The sequence below is a fragment of the Musa acuminata genome, chromosome BXJ1-11 (assembly GCF_036884655.1).
Source record: "Musa acuminata AAA Group cultivar baxijiao chromosome BXJ1-11, Cavendish_Baxijiao_AAA, whole genome shotgun sequence".
Taxonomy (NCBI): Eukaryota; Viridiplantae; Streptophyta; class Magnoliopsida; order Zingiberales; family Musaceae; genus Musa; species Musa acuminata.
In genome coordinates, this window is record NC_088337.1 from 7,988,746 (window position 1) to 8,006,967 (window position 18,222).

Here is an 18,222-nt window from a genome sequence, read left to right on the forward strand (position 1 = left end):
ACTCTGCCTTTCTACAGCGAGCATTTATTGTAATAAGTGTCGGAGATATAATAATAAAATAATCTTTGATTAAATCAAAATTAGATATTGCATACTATCATAAGCCTATTATTCCTCAACCGCATGCGCAACTGTCATCAAGGAGTCACCAAACATATAACTGAGATGATTCTTTTAATCGTAAAGATTCTGAAGACTTTTATTTTTATTTTTATTTTTTTTCAGAATTTTTGGTGTATTTTGTTTTCACCCCTCTGTGTTAAGTAGGAAGTGGCTTATTTGTAATTAATTAGACACAACAAATAAGCAAGTGTCGTATGGCAATATACAAATATAGTAGCGAGCGGTGCAAGCTCTCACGTGGCGCACACTCGGTCGACACGTCGGTGAATGCCACGTTAACGCATGGTACACACTCGGGCGGGCGGCACTTGGCGATACTTATGCAGTGGTGATTACTATAGTAGAGGGTAAATGGATAATTTTATAATTATCCAACGACAATTACTGTAGACATGGGTGATTTGCTATAAAATAAATCAAATATATATCATTCCTAAATCTAACTTATCAAATTCAAGTGTATATTAATGGGGTTGGGCCAACCTTACTTTTTAATCTTTTAATGAAACTTGTAAGGTAAAAAAGTTCAAGAGAGAAATCCCTCAATGTAGGACTAAGGTTCAAGAATTTCAAGTTCCTCCTATAAGATAAAAGATGAACATCTTGCCTGAAGCTTCACATGCTTCTGAAAGAAACTATCCAGATACAAATTGATGATTTTTGTTTTGGAACAAAACTAAAATATAATAAAAAAAATTAACTACCACACTTCTGAATGGAAATATACATGGATTAAAGTGTACAAAATAAAATTTAAAAAAATAGATGTTTCCTTTGAAAAAAAAATAATTTTGATTTGATTTGAAAAATAAAATAAATATTCTTATTGTTATTGGTGTGATAGGCTCATGAGTAATTATTCATTTTGGTCGATGAATATACTTATACGATTTTATCTTTTTGAAACTCGTGAGTTCTAAAAAGTACTTCTAAGGATAAGGATAACCCCAAGGGCTTATAAACTCTTAGTTCTCTTATTTTTCAATCAATGTGAAACTAAATATCCTCATCAATACTCCCCCTATAGGAGAGCCAAGAGCTTATGACCCTCCTTCTAGCATCAATATGATAAGTCAGGTTTTGTCCTCATTAGTATAATAGGCTCACGAGGAATTGTCCACTTTAGACGATACACGTACCTACACGATTTTACCCTTTCGGAACTCGTGAGCTCCAAAATACGTATTTGAGAAGGATGACTCGGAGGGCTAATAAGTTTTTGGTTTGTTTACTTTTCAACCAATATGAGACTAACTATTCCTATCACTTCCAATCTTCAATAAAGAATGAAATTATTATTATTTTATATAAATATTATTATATACATAAAATATTTTAAACTAATCAAATTTAATTTATTAATAAATAAATAGCAGCGCTCATAAATCTACGGATGCATGGTCAAGATGGTTTATATCTTTTCATCAAGCTGGTGAATGGGGAAGGAGAGTGAGGAACGGAAGCCAACAGGTGCCGGAGGAGAATTTTCTCACGACTATAAGATAAGCTTTCTACAGCAGAAAGAGGAATCAGATTTGACATGGATTGCCCAAATCAAGTTGAATCCAGTGACTGGCTAAGGAAAAGCATAAGTTTCCAGGACGCAGGAATCGTGGATGGATGGGCACAAGCACTTGACAGACCAAAAATGCCATGCCAACCACAGACTTAGTAGCTTAACGTCAGCTCATTATTCCTACAGTGCAAAAGAGATCATCAAAGCAAAAAAGAAAGATGTGCTGTTTCACCATGAACAACGAAAAGGAAGGATAGATAGAGCAAAAGCAATCAAGACTGTGTTCGAATATATAGAATTTTTCTGTTTAAATGCAATACTGAAATAGCACAGCCATTGTTAATTTAGACTCGGACATTTTGAATCGCCATACAACTTCGTCTTTCGACAGCGAAGAAGAAACAGATGATACAACTCTGAACGTTGGTAACAGCGGGCACTTCTTCCGGCAGGGAGTGGTGTATCTGCTGCTGCTGGTCGTGGCCAGCAAGAGTTCGTCGGATCGTCAACGACGTGTATGATTCGTCGAGGCAGGGAGGAAAGTCTTGTCGAAACTTGTACTTCGTGTCGGCTCATTCAAAGTACATGTCAAAGTTGAATGAATCAAATGTCGATTCATTCAACTTGGACATAGGCTTAAACAAATTACCTTGAAGAAAATAGTCTCAAATAAAAAAATTTAATTTGTACACAGATCTCACGAACCAATCTGAAATAGATTAACCATATTCTCTAGATTACTAGTCTCTTAGAACCATCATTGCACGGAGGATCTGGATGTCCAGAAATGATGTAGTTTTCAGAGTTAAATGTGCTCCTTCCTCCATTATTTACCGACCTATACGTACCATCTATTGTAGTTGAAGGAGGTATGGGGTCAAATTTTATTCTAGACAAAGTCCTGTTGGATGGTTTAGAAAGAAGGTGATCAGAGACAAGAATGAAAAATATGTTCCTACATTCCTCCTCAGGGAACTACTAGGAAACAGAGTCGATGACTATTAAAATTGGGTTGAGACAAGCGTGATCGGCTAGTATTAAGAAGACTTGAGGTGGAGACTGACGGAGAATACATTGTGAAAATATTAAATAAGTGTTGATAAATATTTTATACTTTTTTAAAACTCATCATCACCCGGGGAATAGAAAATTCTAGTACAAGAAAAATTCTAAAAAAAATGATATTTGAGAATTTATTTTTTATCTGATGTATTTTTTGGATTTTAATGAAAGAGAACAAGATGTGAGAAATACTCTTGATGCTCTTGGGTTTATCTATTAGTGTTGTAGAATATGCTATCTAGAATTTATAGAAAGAGAGAAAGAGAGAGAGAAATATGTATAAATTTTTTTGAAGATTATGTGAGAGAGTAGGTAAGAAATTTGTCCTTGAGTGATAATAATTCAAATGTCTCGTAATTGATTTCACATGATAAAGAATTTAATTTTATCTATGGATGTAAATAAAGATTTATCGAATCACATTAATCTTGTAAAGATTTTATAGTATATTATTGATTATTAATCTCTATTTTATTATTTTAATTTTTTTTTTCTTCGGAAACAATAAGAAGGATCAACCACCTTAGTTTCTTTTCAAACTGTACAAACAGATCTCTAACCTAGTGATACAATTTACGAAAAGAAAACTCTAGAAAGGGTAATAAGAGTGCACGTTAAACTGCATATTTTGCTAAAATATTGGTCATATTACTAATGGTTGAAAAAATAATTAGCCATCGGAGTTGGAATGTATTTTATAATTTGATGAGGAGTAGCTTGTAATAGATTGATTAAATAATCAATCTATTTTTGTTCTATTTCTGTAAAAAAAAGAAGAAAAATAATTATAGCTTGCAGTATTGGTCAAATGCATGTATGTATGTTTGTTGTCTTTGCCGAGACTTCACATTCACTGCAGGTCGTTCACTCGATGATTCCAGCACCGAGTCATGGGTTGAACACTACAAAGTACAAACTATAGCTGTTGTCACTTAGCGTGCGCAGAGAGGCGCGTAGGGCGGATGTGGCTCTCCACAGGCCACAGTCCTCGCCCTTTCGATGAGGTGAATAGCCACAGCTTGGAGTTTTCTTATGTGGAGGCAAAACGAGGATAAGGTTGTGATAGACAAAAAAAAAAAAAAAAAAAGAAGAGATGTGAACAACACATCACTTTCCACAGGCTATTTCTAATCCCTTAGGCCGGTGCTATGTGGCCTATAAATACCCACATAGACAGACCTCCAATGGAAGACATCATAGGAAAGACAAAGAAAAAAGGAGCATGGTTTTCTTGGATCTCTCTCCCTCAAAGGTTTCTCTTCAACCAGAGGCTTAGAGAAACTTTTGTTGGAGAGGAACCCCAGAATGGTCCAATGCATGCATCATCTGTTCCCCCCCTTGGTTCTTTGGCTCTAATCTAACATTTCGTCTTTTCCTGTAGGTTAGCAGTAATATGCAAAAATTAGGCTTTTTGGTGAACATCAACAAGCGAGAATAAGGTGGAAACACAAGATTTGAAGCTTACACGTGTAGTAGAGAATGATTATACCTTTTGGTTCATGCAGATCTTTCATCCGTCTTTCTCCAGCTCAATGATTTTGGTCGGGATGATTGGCACATAGTCTATAAAGAAAGATCCACAATTATCAAGTTTTACTTCACCCTGGCCTTGAGCAGTTTAAGAATCATGTCAGTTCTACAGGTGCACAACAAAAATAGAAAGATAAAATTACCAACAAATTAGCGACTCATGCAGACCCTTACAAACATCTTTAAATTGAGGTCAACTACAGTATACAGTTGATACAGCATCATATTACTCCTGTCGGAAGCCCTCGGAGCAAGAGTGAAATTACAGGCACCTGCTTTTCGCAGCTCGACTCAGACAAAGGCTTCATTCCAAGTCCATCAACTCCTAGATTGGATTCCGGCTAGCTTGATTAGCAACTACGTTGCTGCTTCTGAATGAAACGTGTCGCCAAATCCACTTTCTGTTCCAAATTCAGCAGACGATGCTTCTATATCATGTGTTCTTTCCCAATTGTGTTTGGTTCCAAATCCAGCAACCAGTTCATCATCCCAATTACCTTTGTCGTCAGTCCAGATCGAATGTGATGGTTGGGTGTTGCATCTTTCCAACGGCCTGATCTCGAATTGGTTCTGTATGTCTTCAAGCTCCTCCGTAGACACAGTATGCCTCTTCACACCAATCTCGAGGTCGAAGCTTGGCTTTGACAGATCTGGAGCCATAACTTGCCCTGTAGAATGTAATGAGGTGAACCTGGCTGAATCCTCTATCACCTTTGCTCGAAAATTATTCATCGACTTGGGAATTCCTGAGAAGAGGACCTCCTTCACATTATGAAAACACCCATGGTTATAGGGATTCATTTTGCCATCATAGCGATATCGAAAATTCTCATATGTCGTCTGCAAGCACAATGAGTTCAAGCATTAATGTTTATGTAAGTGCAGTATACAAAACAGACCAGCAATCCATGACTTGAGAAAGAAAAAGCAAACCTGGTTGCTGCAAATTAAGTAAATGTGAAAGGTTGTCAAGCCTCCAACGAACCAAGCTCCTATGAATGTATAAATGATGAGAAAGCCAGAAACAGGTGATTTCACAACAGCTCCCCAAAGATTGCATTCATATGCGTCCATAATCCTTTTGATGTTAACCCAGCAGAAGGAAAAGACATATAGACACAGGATGGTCGTGGAGGACACGAACATAAAAAAGAAATGATAATTCCTCTGCTTGAATAAAAAAATGAATCCAAGTGAGGCATAAAGATGAAACATGTGGTGTCTGTATTTAATTGATGATTTAATGCTTTTCTTTTTTAATTAACTAGATTATATGTCATCGGAGAAGCATGGTGGTAAGAATAATGTCTTGCAAAGGTACAAACGGTACTTGAATAATGCAAGGTGAATCAGAACAAAAATACAATCAGAAGTTTGTTATCATTTCATCTTAAGAAATTAATCCTTTGATGAAAAGTTTCAAACCTTGAAGAACAAACCTGCTACTTTTTGATAAAGTAAAGAAATAGCTACCTCTAGTATGACATCAAGACAGTATTTGACTGCATATATTCTTCTCTTTGGAAGTAAAAGTTGGGAACAATGAAATTTTATGCTAGCAAAATCTGTGCCAACAACTGACCAGGCTGGAGCTTGAAATAAATGTGTTCAGCATAATAGCAGAATCGGACAGAAGCCTACATGGCCTTGCTGAAGCCAATAAAAGTGCATAATTTTAATAATTGCTTAGTTTAAACCATCCATCTAAAATGATGAATGGTCAAGAATAAGCTCTAGAGATAAGATGGCTAACATTCTGTTCCCCTCATGCATATCCCACCGGCTGGACACTATTCTCCACTAGATAGTCGATAGGACTAAGTTTAACAATTTTGTCCAGTGTTGCTTTTTCTTTCTTTTATGCTAGATCAATAGGTGTTTCTAGTGGATAGGGAAGGAGGGGAAAAGAAAAAATTCTATCATCAGGCTTTGCACAAGAGAAAGGAGTTTGTTGACAATAAAAAAAGATCCTTCTTAAAGAAAAATGGAAGCAGTACAGACTCCAGCAAATAAATTTGTAACTTGGACTGGTAATGTTTCTGGAAGAAGAAAACAACCTCAACCAACACCGACACTAAGATTCTCATCCCTCCATCATATTAACATCTCCAACGCGCAGGAAGCTGACGACAATATCAGGACGATTGTGACTGTCATGACTCACAAATTTAGGGGCACAGAGTGGAGAGGCTATCTAGAAATTAGAAGGGCTAGGGAATCCCATAAATGCCACCACCAATGAATAATAGTAATTGAAACTTTGCACAAGAGTAAGTCAAGGCTGACACGACCTAGGATTCTTTTGTTGGGTCCAAACCTCGCTCAGACATTTGTGAAGTCGAGTTGTATTGGGCTAAGACTCTGCTCCAGCTAGACCTAAACTTCACTGCCGAGTCCACGATAGCCCATGAGACCCTATAATGAATGTGAAAATAAACAGCTAGTGTTTGTTTCCAAGATCTATAAATAAGATTTTCATTTTCGCAGGCACAATTGTGTCAACTGACAGTAGGCCTGGAACGTGCAATTTATACAGCACACTAAACCTCCACAAACACACCAATGTAAGTAACAATTATTTGAAAACCAACGGTTAGGCTCTCAAACGTAAAGTTTCTAAGTAGCAACAACCCCTATTTACCACATAAAAAAATTATGTTAAAACGAGTCTTTTATAGTTCCCATCACAACAGTGCAAGAACCAATTTTATAGTGGCATGATGAAGATTTTCGCTTACCACAGGCTAGCATTGGGTTGACAGTAGAAAACACTATGGTAACTTTTTGATAATTATTTCAACCCCTGAGGACCATTGGATCACATAGGAGGGATCCTCTCCCATGGAGTAACTTCAAAATAACCACCAATGATTAAACCAATCACTTTGCATTTGTCAAGAGTTCCTGGGACAGTTTTCTCTTTCCCTAATCCTACGAACTTTGCGGCACTGAGCTTTCTGGTTGTTGATAAAGTTCGAATATTTTCAGTGCAAATTATGTTTGTCTTTGTCCACCAAAAACTGTGTTTGTGGATAGCCAAGACATTTTGCTCTTGCAATCATTCAAGTAGGTTGTTTTCTTTGTGAAAAAGTGCGACGAGTGAGTGTCATATGGATTAGTCTGACAACAACTGTCAATGACAGTGCAGAGACGGGTTATCAGCAACATCCAAAAGAAAACATAGTCGGACAAAAAACACAAATGTATTTACCTCCATCCTCATTTTATGTTCAGCTCCAACCTCTCCTAGTTTGTCTGTCATCCCCATGGAAAAATAGCAGCAACAAGGCCATTCTAGCTGGAAACACTATAAAGTTAAAATCCCCAAAACCCAAAAGAGGGCTGACAGGATCAGATTTAAACTTACTTTAAAATCAGTCAAGTCTGCAATCAGAACTCTATGTTTAGTCCAAAAAAATCTTTAAAACCAGCATGCCTAAACTGATCCAAGTCCCCTTGTCATGTCTCAATCACTACAGCACATCACTTTCCATCTAATATGGCTTAAAAAATATGAATTCAAATCCCTAATTATAAATCACATGGAGCTATGATAATAGTGTCTCTTCCCCTCCTATGTTGCATCCATGAGTTATATCGAATTTCCTGAAATATTCATGCTCAAACTATAAGACTTGAGGATTTTTGAAGTACTAATTGTTCAAAAAAAGTAGTACCAAAATTTGACATCAGAACAGTAATTTATAAATTAAGAGACATACTAAGTTGCTTTATTGAGTATTGCATAAGTGTTTAGACACCAACGTTATTCAGTACCTCTTTTCTGCCAAGTATAATTTAACTCATGTGGACTTCAGGGATTTAATGTCATTAATCAGGCACAAAAATACTAACACCTTAAAACTCTCATGAGCTCAGGATGCTTGGCATCAAATCTAATTTAAAAAGAACTTGCACTTAATCCATGGATAATTTAACAGGAAAAAAAAAGAAAGCTACGGAAAAGGGTAGTATATGAAAAAGAAAAAGAAAATTCATACTCTTCCAATACACTGTCCAACCCAGGGACAATGATGATCAAAGCGCTCCACACAGTTGTTGCAGATAGAGCAGTGGGAGCAACGAGGGGGGCGATATAGCATGCATGTATTGCAATACTTGACCTTCACAATTGTGCCATTTACAAATACATCTTTGGTTGGTGGTAAACTTGAGCCACCATAAATCCCTGACAACTCTGAAGATAACCTGAGCGAGGAATTACCATTATCTGTTGGTTCAGGAGGACGTGCATTACGAGGAACAATTCCTGGATCTCTGCCAGAAGTAAGAAAGAGAATAACAATGTCCTGTACATACCACAGACCAACACTGCCAATATTATCCATTAATCATAATAACAAAGTTATGACAAACATAAAGTTCCACATGTATTGACATCATCAGCACTCCTGCAATCCAACTGGTAGCATATTCTGGGCAGAGTTTGAAATGCTGTTTAGTTTTGGCTTGTTAAGTATGAATTTTTAGCATTTTGGGGGGTTAACATGCTTGGTATTCTAATTTCTCGGGCTAAAAAAGTCTTAGGGCTCTTTTAGGAGATCCTTTAAGATTGAATTTACTATATAATTCGGTTTCATGTATAGGATATGTAAAGCTGTTTTTAAGGTTCCATCACACAGATCCTTGAAATTTGCAGTTTCTGATTTTGGGGCTCCATGACAACACTATAATGTAACTTTTAGAGAATATCAAACATAGAAAAGCAAGTAATAGAAGCTCAATTATGTTCCTTCAAGAATATATTCTTCTATCAGCCAAGCCTTCTCCCAAGACAATGCAAATCGTACATTGACTTGACATCAGTCCGAGAAAAACAGCCTCCTAAATTTTTGCACTAAGACAAAATGGATGACCTTCATGGTAATATTAACAGTCAAAAGAAGATCCACAGTTAGCCAACTAGGTTTCAAGTGCCTATAAATTTTTACTGGCCAACTCAATGGCTATTCGAGTAGCATAATCCATCATATGAACTATAACATGTCCAAGCTAAATTAAGTACTCCACAATTTATGTTGATTTTTATTCTTGAAGATTCTGATGGTATTCTTATTCTTCAGCAATGAAGGGTTTGGTAACCGATATATTGGGCTCAAGGATATCGATCATTTCTATTATAATGATCCTAAGTTTAACACAAATTACATTTGTCTGAAGCTATGACACTGATATTAAACGTGATAAGAAAGTACACTCACATATGAGGCAAAGAGAACAGCAAAAGCTACAATGAATTTCCCAAGTTGATGTTGGAACTCATTAATCAGCTTCTGTGAAACAAATACTGAAAAGAGGATAACTGGAACTACGATAAGAGGTATTGTGAGCATCAGAGATCTCACATCTGGACCAAATATAAGTCTCCCTCCCAGAAAGAATTTCTGTAGAGTATCAAAAAAGAGATAATTAATTTCTCTTCCTAAAGTGCAATTAGCAGGTTTAGCAATGAAAAGAAAATGGAGATTGAATGATCTAACATCTAAAGTTATTTTAGCATTATATCCCCTCGACTGTATCAGAACAAGTCAAGTTTCGAAAACAAGAAAAATCATAGCAGAAAGCATGACGTTGGAGATTCCTTACGTTGCTTCCTTTCCACACTTGATACAGCCGCTTAGACGGACCACTTGTCTCAACGATCATTCGTTTCGATTCAGAGACATGACGTGGTAAAGATTTCCCGTGCATCTTGCTCTGCATGCTACCAGATCCTCAGGGACGAGAAAACCAACTACCCTTAAACGTAATCCTGCATTGCAATCTGCAACAATTTCTGATCCTCCAGTGGCATGGACAAGTAAACAGATCAAAGAGCCAATGTCAGTTTGTTCTAGTCACCAAAACGTTGTCATATCAAAAGACAGCAACATCAAATTATTCCCTTTTTTTCTTCTTCTTCTTTTTCAAGCGAAAACAAACAAATCGATGGAAAATGAAAGTAAAGGATGCTGAAATGATCTCGAAGACCTAACACATGACCTTTCCACACAAATAATCTCTGAACCCGAAGGATTGCATAGAATTCTCATCCCCGAAAACCAATAATAATCACGGAGACAGAATAATTAGATTTAAGAAAGAAGGCAGAATTCCAGGCAGGGAAAAGAATCAAAATTAGGTGATAACTAACTTGAGGAAAGTAGAAAGAAGAACCAACGAACGAACCAACGAACGGGGGCGGCATCATCACCTCGAACGCAGAAAAGGGAATGAGGCTGGGAGGGAGAAACCCTAGACCGGGCCTCTCCCCGAGAATTGTCCGGCAAATGCTGGGGATCACGTCCAATGAGGTGACGGGAGTGGCATCGGAAGGGCGACAAGAGGAGGCGGCGGTGACCGGAGGAGCTACAGGTGAGCGATTCCGGCAGGGCGGAGCACCGATTCTCGGTTCATGGCCGACAGGTTGAGCTCCGCTTCCGCGATGGCGGAGGCGCGGTGGGAAGACGAATTATTATTAATGTTGTTATCGTTGGTTTTGTTGGTAGCTAAAAAAAGCGAAACCGCGCCAAATAGGCGATAGCCGATCGAGTAAAATGAGGACACCCCCATAAATTACAAAACTGCCCCCACGCCTTCAAGCTTTAAGATTCGGACACTGATCGCGCCAAATATTTTGAGTTGTTGTTGTTGTTCCCATCACAATATTTTGGTATAGATGGCAAAAATATTATAACTACATTCAGAAATACAGCAATTTACATAAAATTTAATTTTTATTTTTATTTTTAAATAAATAAAAATGTCTATTTTATTTTTTTATATTATATTTTAAGTTTTTGTTTATTAATTATAATATTTTTATTGATGTATCAAAAATATTATAATTGAATCGATTCTATCCAATAGAACAGAAAGACTGGGTTGCTTTGGATGGCCGATCAAAAGAATTTTGAAATATATGAAAAGTGGAGGCACTGATAAGAAAAAAATCGATTGAAAATTTTTGAAAATAAATACTTTTTTTTTCTAAAATTTACCAAAAAATAGTACGTGTTTAATGATGAAACTCAATTAGTGTTGACAAAAAGAATAAGCTACAAATCTTTGACAGAAAGAATAGAAAGGAAAGATTCTGCTAAAATGGCTGCAAACGGATCACAAGGATTTATCAAAATCTACATTTTATTTCCGCAGGTGTTCAAAGGGTGCCATCATCACGACAGTCAACGCCTGCTTTCAATTGCCTTTCTTCTTTGAACCCTTGATCGAAGGGAAGAAAAGTATGCAGAGCCACTGATCCATGGAGTGCCAGGCTGCTTTTACTAAAAGAGACGAAGAGCCGACAATCATTTCCCCTTTAAAGCGATCACCGCTGCGTTTCTTTTCCGCCGAGAAAGAGAGAGAGAGAGAGAGAGGATTGATTCATTCCTATCTGCACACCTTTTGGTGTTGAACAGAAGCTTGCTTTCATCAGACCATCTTTTATCAGCTTGGTGATGTCTCAGGACTGTTGCTAGTCCATCAAAGTTGCTGTGTCTCCTATGACCAACTCACTCTGCTCCATTCTTCGAGGAACAAGAAAGAGCACATTATCTTAGAATAAAAGAGCATCTGTGGGTATTAGAAAGGAAATGACTACCATATAGTTGAATCCACACCAAAGACCACCCATCTATGAAACTTCACAATTCGGCATAATAAGATAATTAATCTATTAAGTTTATATTGACTAACTTAAGATGCTTGATTCTAAATTAATAATAGTACGTATATCAAACACTTATAAATCAATTCAATCCTTCTCTTATTGGGGTTAAGGTTAGGAGTATTATAATCTTATCTACTTAGAATTCAAACTCTCCATCCACGATTAATATTATTTAGAATCAAAGTATTCATTCATGGCTAGTGTATTTCTATTATTACTATTCTACATCAACTATGATATCATTTGTCACTATTTAATTATTTAAAAATAAATTATCCATTTATCGATAGTGTATTTTTACTTAAACTCATTATTTTTATAGGAGGTCGACTATGATATTATTTATCATCATCCAATTCAATAAGATTATTGAGTCTAAACTATTAATTCAAGATATTTAAGCTTAATTTAATGATAGTAAGCCCATCAAATCTTTATAAACCAATTTAATCATTCTTTCGTTTTTAATGTGAAAGTAAACTTACGAGTGTTACATTAAAAAAAACAACTAAGAGTATGACAAAATGAAGGTGGCTTAAAATATGAACGGGAGCCTCTTGATAAGTAATCTCTCTCAAAAAATAAAAAGGAAGCTTCATGGCAAAATGAACGAGGAGAAGCTCTTTGTCGACACCATCGGTGATGTTATCTTTCATAGTATGTCCACTGTCACTGAGATTTGTTCTGTATAGTAGAGGATATCTTAGCAGATAGAGTATATTTCTCGAGATGTTGGATGATGACTTAAGAAAATATTGGATAGTGTTTTCAATTCAATGAATATTTTGAATTTGGAGGTATTGTTTCGCTGAGCTGCCTTCAAGCTATCAAGAATGGCTTAGGTTTCTACCTGGAGGGGCATAGTAGAGGGATGCTCGCGTAACCCTCGAACATTGGTTTGTTTTCTTTATTCGTTAGACGAAAATCTATACTTGTAAAAGGAGAGGAGGGATCTCATAGAAAGCATTGTAAAAGTGATCTTCAGGAGGTGATCACTTTGAACAATCCGAGTACGGATCTTTTGGTCTCTTTAGGGTGGGAGCTGAAAATTCTATCATTGATAAGGGAGAGGGTTCTATATCATTTGGCTCCCGTTTAGCATTGGGGGTTGCAAAAGTGACAATTGTTCTTGTGCTTTCATAGCAACTAAAGACTATTTATTATAAGAGCTATGAGGCAAGATTTGATACATTCTCCAACTAAGAACCATGTCAAAGAAATAAAAGTAGTAATGGAGTTTTATTTCAGCAAGGTGCCAATAGTTCTATGCTAAGATACACTTAGAGAATATACGTTTAGTGGAATCCTAGCTTGAGTTCAAACTGGGCAAGAAGATATGTAATTGTGGAAAAAATTCAATGTCCGAAAGATACAAAGTCTTTTGCAAAGGAGTTTTCATAAGAAATTTTTTACTCTGGGAATAATCAAGAAGATTCCATATTATTATGCACCAATGTTAATTGGAGTTCTCCCAAAGGGATCTATCTAAAATTTTACAGTGTATCTATCAAGGCTTTGGCTCTTCTCGAGACCCACAAAGATTTGACAGTGTATCTATCTAAAATTTTACAGTGTATCTATCAAAGATTTTATAATTTCAGAGATGAAAAATTCAATCATGAGCCCATTGTGGAAATAGGACGGAATAGGTGACGAGTGAGCCTAGGAAGGCTGGGTGGTAGAAAGGGAAGGAAAGTTCGTCTATAACTACTTGATGAAGGCATTTCTAATGTTATCGATATTTTTAATGATGGTTCCATTGTTTAACTTGATGGATTAGATGTTGTTAGCTCTACTCCTTTGTCTTAGGAGGTGACAAAAGTATTTTTGAGCATTAGTTCTTGTTCAAAAAATCTTTTTAATCAAACGAATTATTTTTATTTTATAGGTAAATTTATCTCCCCATTTCATGTGATTGACCAAAGGCTATTGAAAGGAGTGGATGATCAAAGGAGAACATAATAATGATCAAAGGAGAATAATAAGAAACACTTTCTAAACTATGCTAACGATAACATAACAATATGTATCGATCATTTTTATGTGTTTAATATTAAAATATAACATATATAAGAGTATTATTATGATCAATCGTGTTCAAGTCTAATTGTTTGACTAGCTCAGCTTGAGTGAATTGGACTTGACTAGTTTAGGTATGTCAAATGGGTTAATTAACTTGGCTTGGGTCAATTGGGTCCTATCGACTTAAGTCAGGCTTACACAAGTTCAACCAATATACCATTAGTCATAGATGCTCTGCAAGCCAATCAAAGAGTGATGACACATGTGACTTGATACATAGTCTTTTTGTTTATTATTATTATTCGATATTTTATCACTTTATATTACTTGTATGAATATATTGTGATGTTCATGGATCTGTGTAATGAGAATCGGATCATGATGAGATTACAATAATGAGACTGATTCACCTTTAAACACATATCCTAAATAATCTCGGTCATAAGTTACTCGAGAAGGACATCGAGATAATTGGACAGACTATGTGTTATATACCTGTCCATATAATGGATGTAGTTGATTTCATAATTATTCGTGTGGGTACATTAGAGATACAATACAGTACTCATTAGAGAATAAGTTCACTAATTGATCCGCTCATGGAATATTGGATGGTTGATGACGTCTTATTATCAGATAGTGATTCCGTTGTCATAGTGGTGTATCTAGTCCTTAGACTACACCAATGATGTCTTATATGAGTACTCCACTCTTTAATACCAGACTTATAGGTCTGAAGGTTCCAAATCTAGCACAGTCGGTCATCGAAAGTGATAATCAAGTTTACGAGGGCTATTAAGTCATGGGAGGAATATCTCATGTGTTCTTGCTCTAACAAATTCCTAGCCAAGGTCATTCGGATTGAGAGAAAAATAGTTCTTTGGGAGAATCCGATTAGAGTGAGACTCGTATAGAAACTATATAGGCCTGACAGTACAATACTCGATATAAGATGTTAGATGGATGAGGGACTATAGGTATATAGTAATTGAGGATAGATAGGTCCAAAAGATTGTATTTTCCTACATCGTCTAGGGATTGCGACGTAGTAACTTAGTATCTTCGCAATCGATGAGTCAAGTGAATTATTATGGAGATAATAATTCACTGAGCCAGAAAGAGTTCTAACAAGTATGACTCATGACCAACTTGATATTGGGCCTAGAGGGTCACACATATATGACATGTATTGCGACGAGTAGAGATTCGAATATGAGATATTCATTGGAGCCTCTATCTTATTGAATATCCAATAAGCCCCTGAGTTATTCGATCATATAGATGAAATCCAACAAGAGCTAATAAGAGATTACTGGATAAAGACACACTAATCTAAGAGGCTTGGGTAGTTGGATGGAGATCCAATATCCAATATGACAAGATTCATTAGGGTTAAATTGATAAGGGACCTCTATAAATATGAGAGAACCAAAGACTCATAGGCTAGAGGTTCTTTTTTGCTACCTCCTTATATTCTCCTCACTCTCTCTCCTCCTCATATTGCAGCCCCTCTTTAGGGCATGTGGACATCATTTGAGGAGCCCCTTCTTGATTATATGGTGCTCACGATGAAGAATTTTGAACAGCGATTTGAGGAGCATCTTCGTAGCACCACCACTAGAGAGGAGGATAGTTGATTTCTTTCATCCTCTCTCATAGATTTATAGGTTTTTAGGGATATACGATCTCCCTAGGTAATTCTCTTACGCATAGTTTTTTTATTTCGTGGGTTTTTACACATCAACTTTTGTACGATGGTGAAACCTTCTTTTTCTATAGAGAATTTTGTTTTTTTTTTTTTAATACACATGTTATGTTACCTCATATTTCCTAACATATACCTCATTTCTTCGAGAAAAAAAAAATTTTACACACACTAAGATTCGAATACCGAATAACATCTAATTTATGTGTAATACATCTCCCATGATCACAGAGCATGCATAATACAACCCAAGAAATCACCTTTGTGTATGGATGCATTCGATATAATAAAATACCCAATGCATCCTAAAATATCTTATTTGCACATGATATACTGACATAAGATCAAAAAAAAAAATCCAAAGTGCCCGTTGAGTGTATCTATTTTGTGTATGATATATCTGTATAAGACAGAAGCATATAGACATCCAATACAATACGACAACAACATCTGAAATTATTCGATGCAACATAACATGAAATCATCTGATGACGTGTCTTTTTGCATGTGATGCATTTGTTTAGAATAAACAATAATTAAAATTACCTGATATAACCGAATGCATTTTCTTTGTGCATTTTGTATTTGCTTAGGATAAAGGAAGAAGTATATGAAACAACTTGGATTCGAAAGCATCCTCTTTACAGATGATACACTCGTCCAAAATGAAGCATCCATATTAACACATTGTGACCGCCGCGCCGTCCCCGACCCAGCACGATGCTGAAGCCGCCGGAGCACCAGGTGGCGGGCCACCGGGCCCAGGACGGGCAGCTGGGTCCGCTGGTCGATGGCTGCGGCATCTTTTACAAGCCACTCCAGGGCGACGGCCGGGGCGACGCCGAGGTCGCCTTCTACACCTCCTTGTTCTCTCACCCTGCCGTCCCTCCCCATATCCACTCCTTCTTCCCGGGCTTCCACGGCACCCTCGTCCTCCCTGCCTCTGATGCCTCCGGCCCGCGCCCCCATCTCGCCCTCGACGACCTCCTCGCCGGCCTCCGCTCGCCCTCTCTCATCGACCTCAAGATCGGCGGCCGCACGTGGCCCCCCGACTGCTCCGAAGACTACTTCCAGAAGTGCATCGTCAAGGACCGCGAGAGCACCAGCGTCGCCCTCGGCTTTCGCGTGTCGGGCGTCCAGATCCAGGATCCTGCGGGCGCCGACGCGTTCTGGCGCCCCTCCAGGGCCGCGGTGAGGCGGTACATGGTCGAGGACGTGCGCCGGGTCCTGAGGCAGTTCGTTTCGGCCAATCCGCCCTCGCCCGATCAAAAGCCCGATTGCGCCCTCGCGTCCGCCGTCTACGGCGGGCCGGACGGCGTCCTCGCGCAGCTGATGGAGCTCAAGGCGTGGTTCGAGGAGCAGACTCTGTTCCACTTCTACTCCGCATCTGTCTTGCTGGTGTATGAGAAGGATGCGGTGGTTGCAGCCGCGGGGCAGCAGGCTGGGAAATCCTCGGGGGTCCGTATGAAGCTTGTGGATTTCGCTCATGTGAAGGAGGGGCAAGGAGTCATCGATCATAATTTCTTGGGGGGTCTGTGCTCGCTCATCAAGTTTATGTCTGATGTTCTCAATGACCCTGAAGCTGGTGGCCGTGAATCCATCAAGGTCCAGTTAAGCTGCGAGGATGGGAGCTTGGAGAACCTTGGCATTTAAATGCCTTTACTTAAACCATTCACTATATGGCTTCTGAAATCATCAGCAACGACAGTTTCCCAAAAGCTCAAATTTGGTGCAATGGTACACTCTAGCTCTTCTTAATTTAAGTGTGGTACCAAATTCTGATCAGAATATTTCCTATGTACCTTATGTTAGTTGTATGATCCAGACAAACTCACCCAAACTTGTCTGCTCTGCTATTTTGGCTCCTCTGATGCTCAATTTTGCAATTGAGTTCCTCTATTTGGTTCACAATGCACTTGAAATCTTTTATATAATTTGGAACATGGTTGTCTTCCGGCATTGAAGGTTTACAACATGAATTGCAGACAATGGAGATCAAAATGGTTAAGATTCAGAACTATGGATCATTCTGATAGTTTGCTCGTCAAATTTATTTGTTTCGATGTCTCTAGCTTATTTACTAGTTGATACGAGGATGACAAAGAAGTGAGTTCTAGAGTCAAGCATAGCCAAAATGAATAGCTTTTTACATGTAGTTTATAAGCTGAAGCTGGAGGTCGTGCTAAATCTAAGTCGATAAAAGGTTGAGTGGGTGCAAAATACAAATCTTGTGTTGCATGAGATTTGTTTGGTGCCATATCCTATCAATGTGTGTTTAGGCATCATGCATTGTGATGTACATATAGCATGTCACAGTTGATAATTATTTGTCAGGTAGTCCATGTCTTAATAAAAGGTATATGCAATGGCTAATTTAGTACCTATTTTTTTCCAGTGGGGAACAGAGTTGTAAATTGACTTGTCTATGACAAATTGATGTAGAATCTCTTGGTTTTAAGATGGGTGCAAGGGGTAATGTACGTTGGATCTAGGTCAAGGAATAGAGCTACATGTGTTGTTTTTTAGTTCTTATGGCTGAATTTTGGTGTCCAAATACAAAGGAAACGAAGGATCTTTTGAATGATATCTGAA

General features: G+C 37.6%; 2 protein-coding genes and 1 long non-coding RNA gene across 4 annotated transcripts; 2 read left to right on the forward strand and 1 right to left on the reverse strand.

Annotated features, from left to right (window-relative positions):
* The first annotated feature begins 3,434 nt into the window (after nt 1–3,434).
* Nucleotides 3,435–4,682, forward strand: LOC135597146 (uncharacterized). Its single transcript, XR_010481128.1, has 2 exons — nt 3,435–4,140; nt 4,207–4,682. It is a non-coding gene; the product is annotated as an uncharacterized LOC135597146 (long non-coding RNA).
* Nucleotides 4,349–10,696, reverse strand: LOC135597145 (probable protein S-acyltransferase 6). Of its 2 annotated transcripts, XM_065089702.1 has the most exons (7): nt 10,446–10,696; nt 9,839–10,028; nt 9,454–9,636; nt 8,233–8,541; nt 7,443–7,529; nt 5,165–5,398; nt 4,349–5,071 (listed from the first exon to the last, which is right to left on the reverse strand). In XM_065089702.1, the coding sequence occupies exons 2-7, from the start codon at nt 9,953–9,955 to the stop codon at nt 4,589–4,591; spliced, it is 1,413 nt and encodes a 470-aa protein (XP_064945774.1). In that variant the 5' UTR covers nt 9,956–10,028; nt 10,446–10,696; the 3' UTR covers nt 4,349–4,588. The 2 variants fall into 2 exon arrangements, with proteins under 2 accessions (XP_064945774.1, XP_064945775.1); XM_065089703.1 differs by lacking the exon at nt 7,443–7,529 and having other exon boundaries at nt 10,446–10,695.
* A 5,557-nt stretch (nt 10,697–16,253) lies between these two features.
* LOC135597147 (inositol polyphosphate multikinase IPK2-like) lies at nt 16,254–17,589 on the forward strand. The gene has a single exon (XM_065089704.1). It carries the CDS (start codon nt 16,351–16,353, stop codon nt 17,281–17,283), a length of 933 nt encoding a protein of 310 aa, XP_064945776.1. The 5' UTR covers nt 16,254–16,350; the 3' UTR covers nt 17,284–17,589.
* The last annotated feature ends 633 nt before the right edge of the window (nt 17,590–18,222 follow it).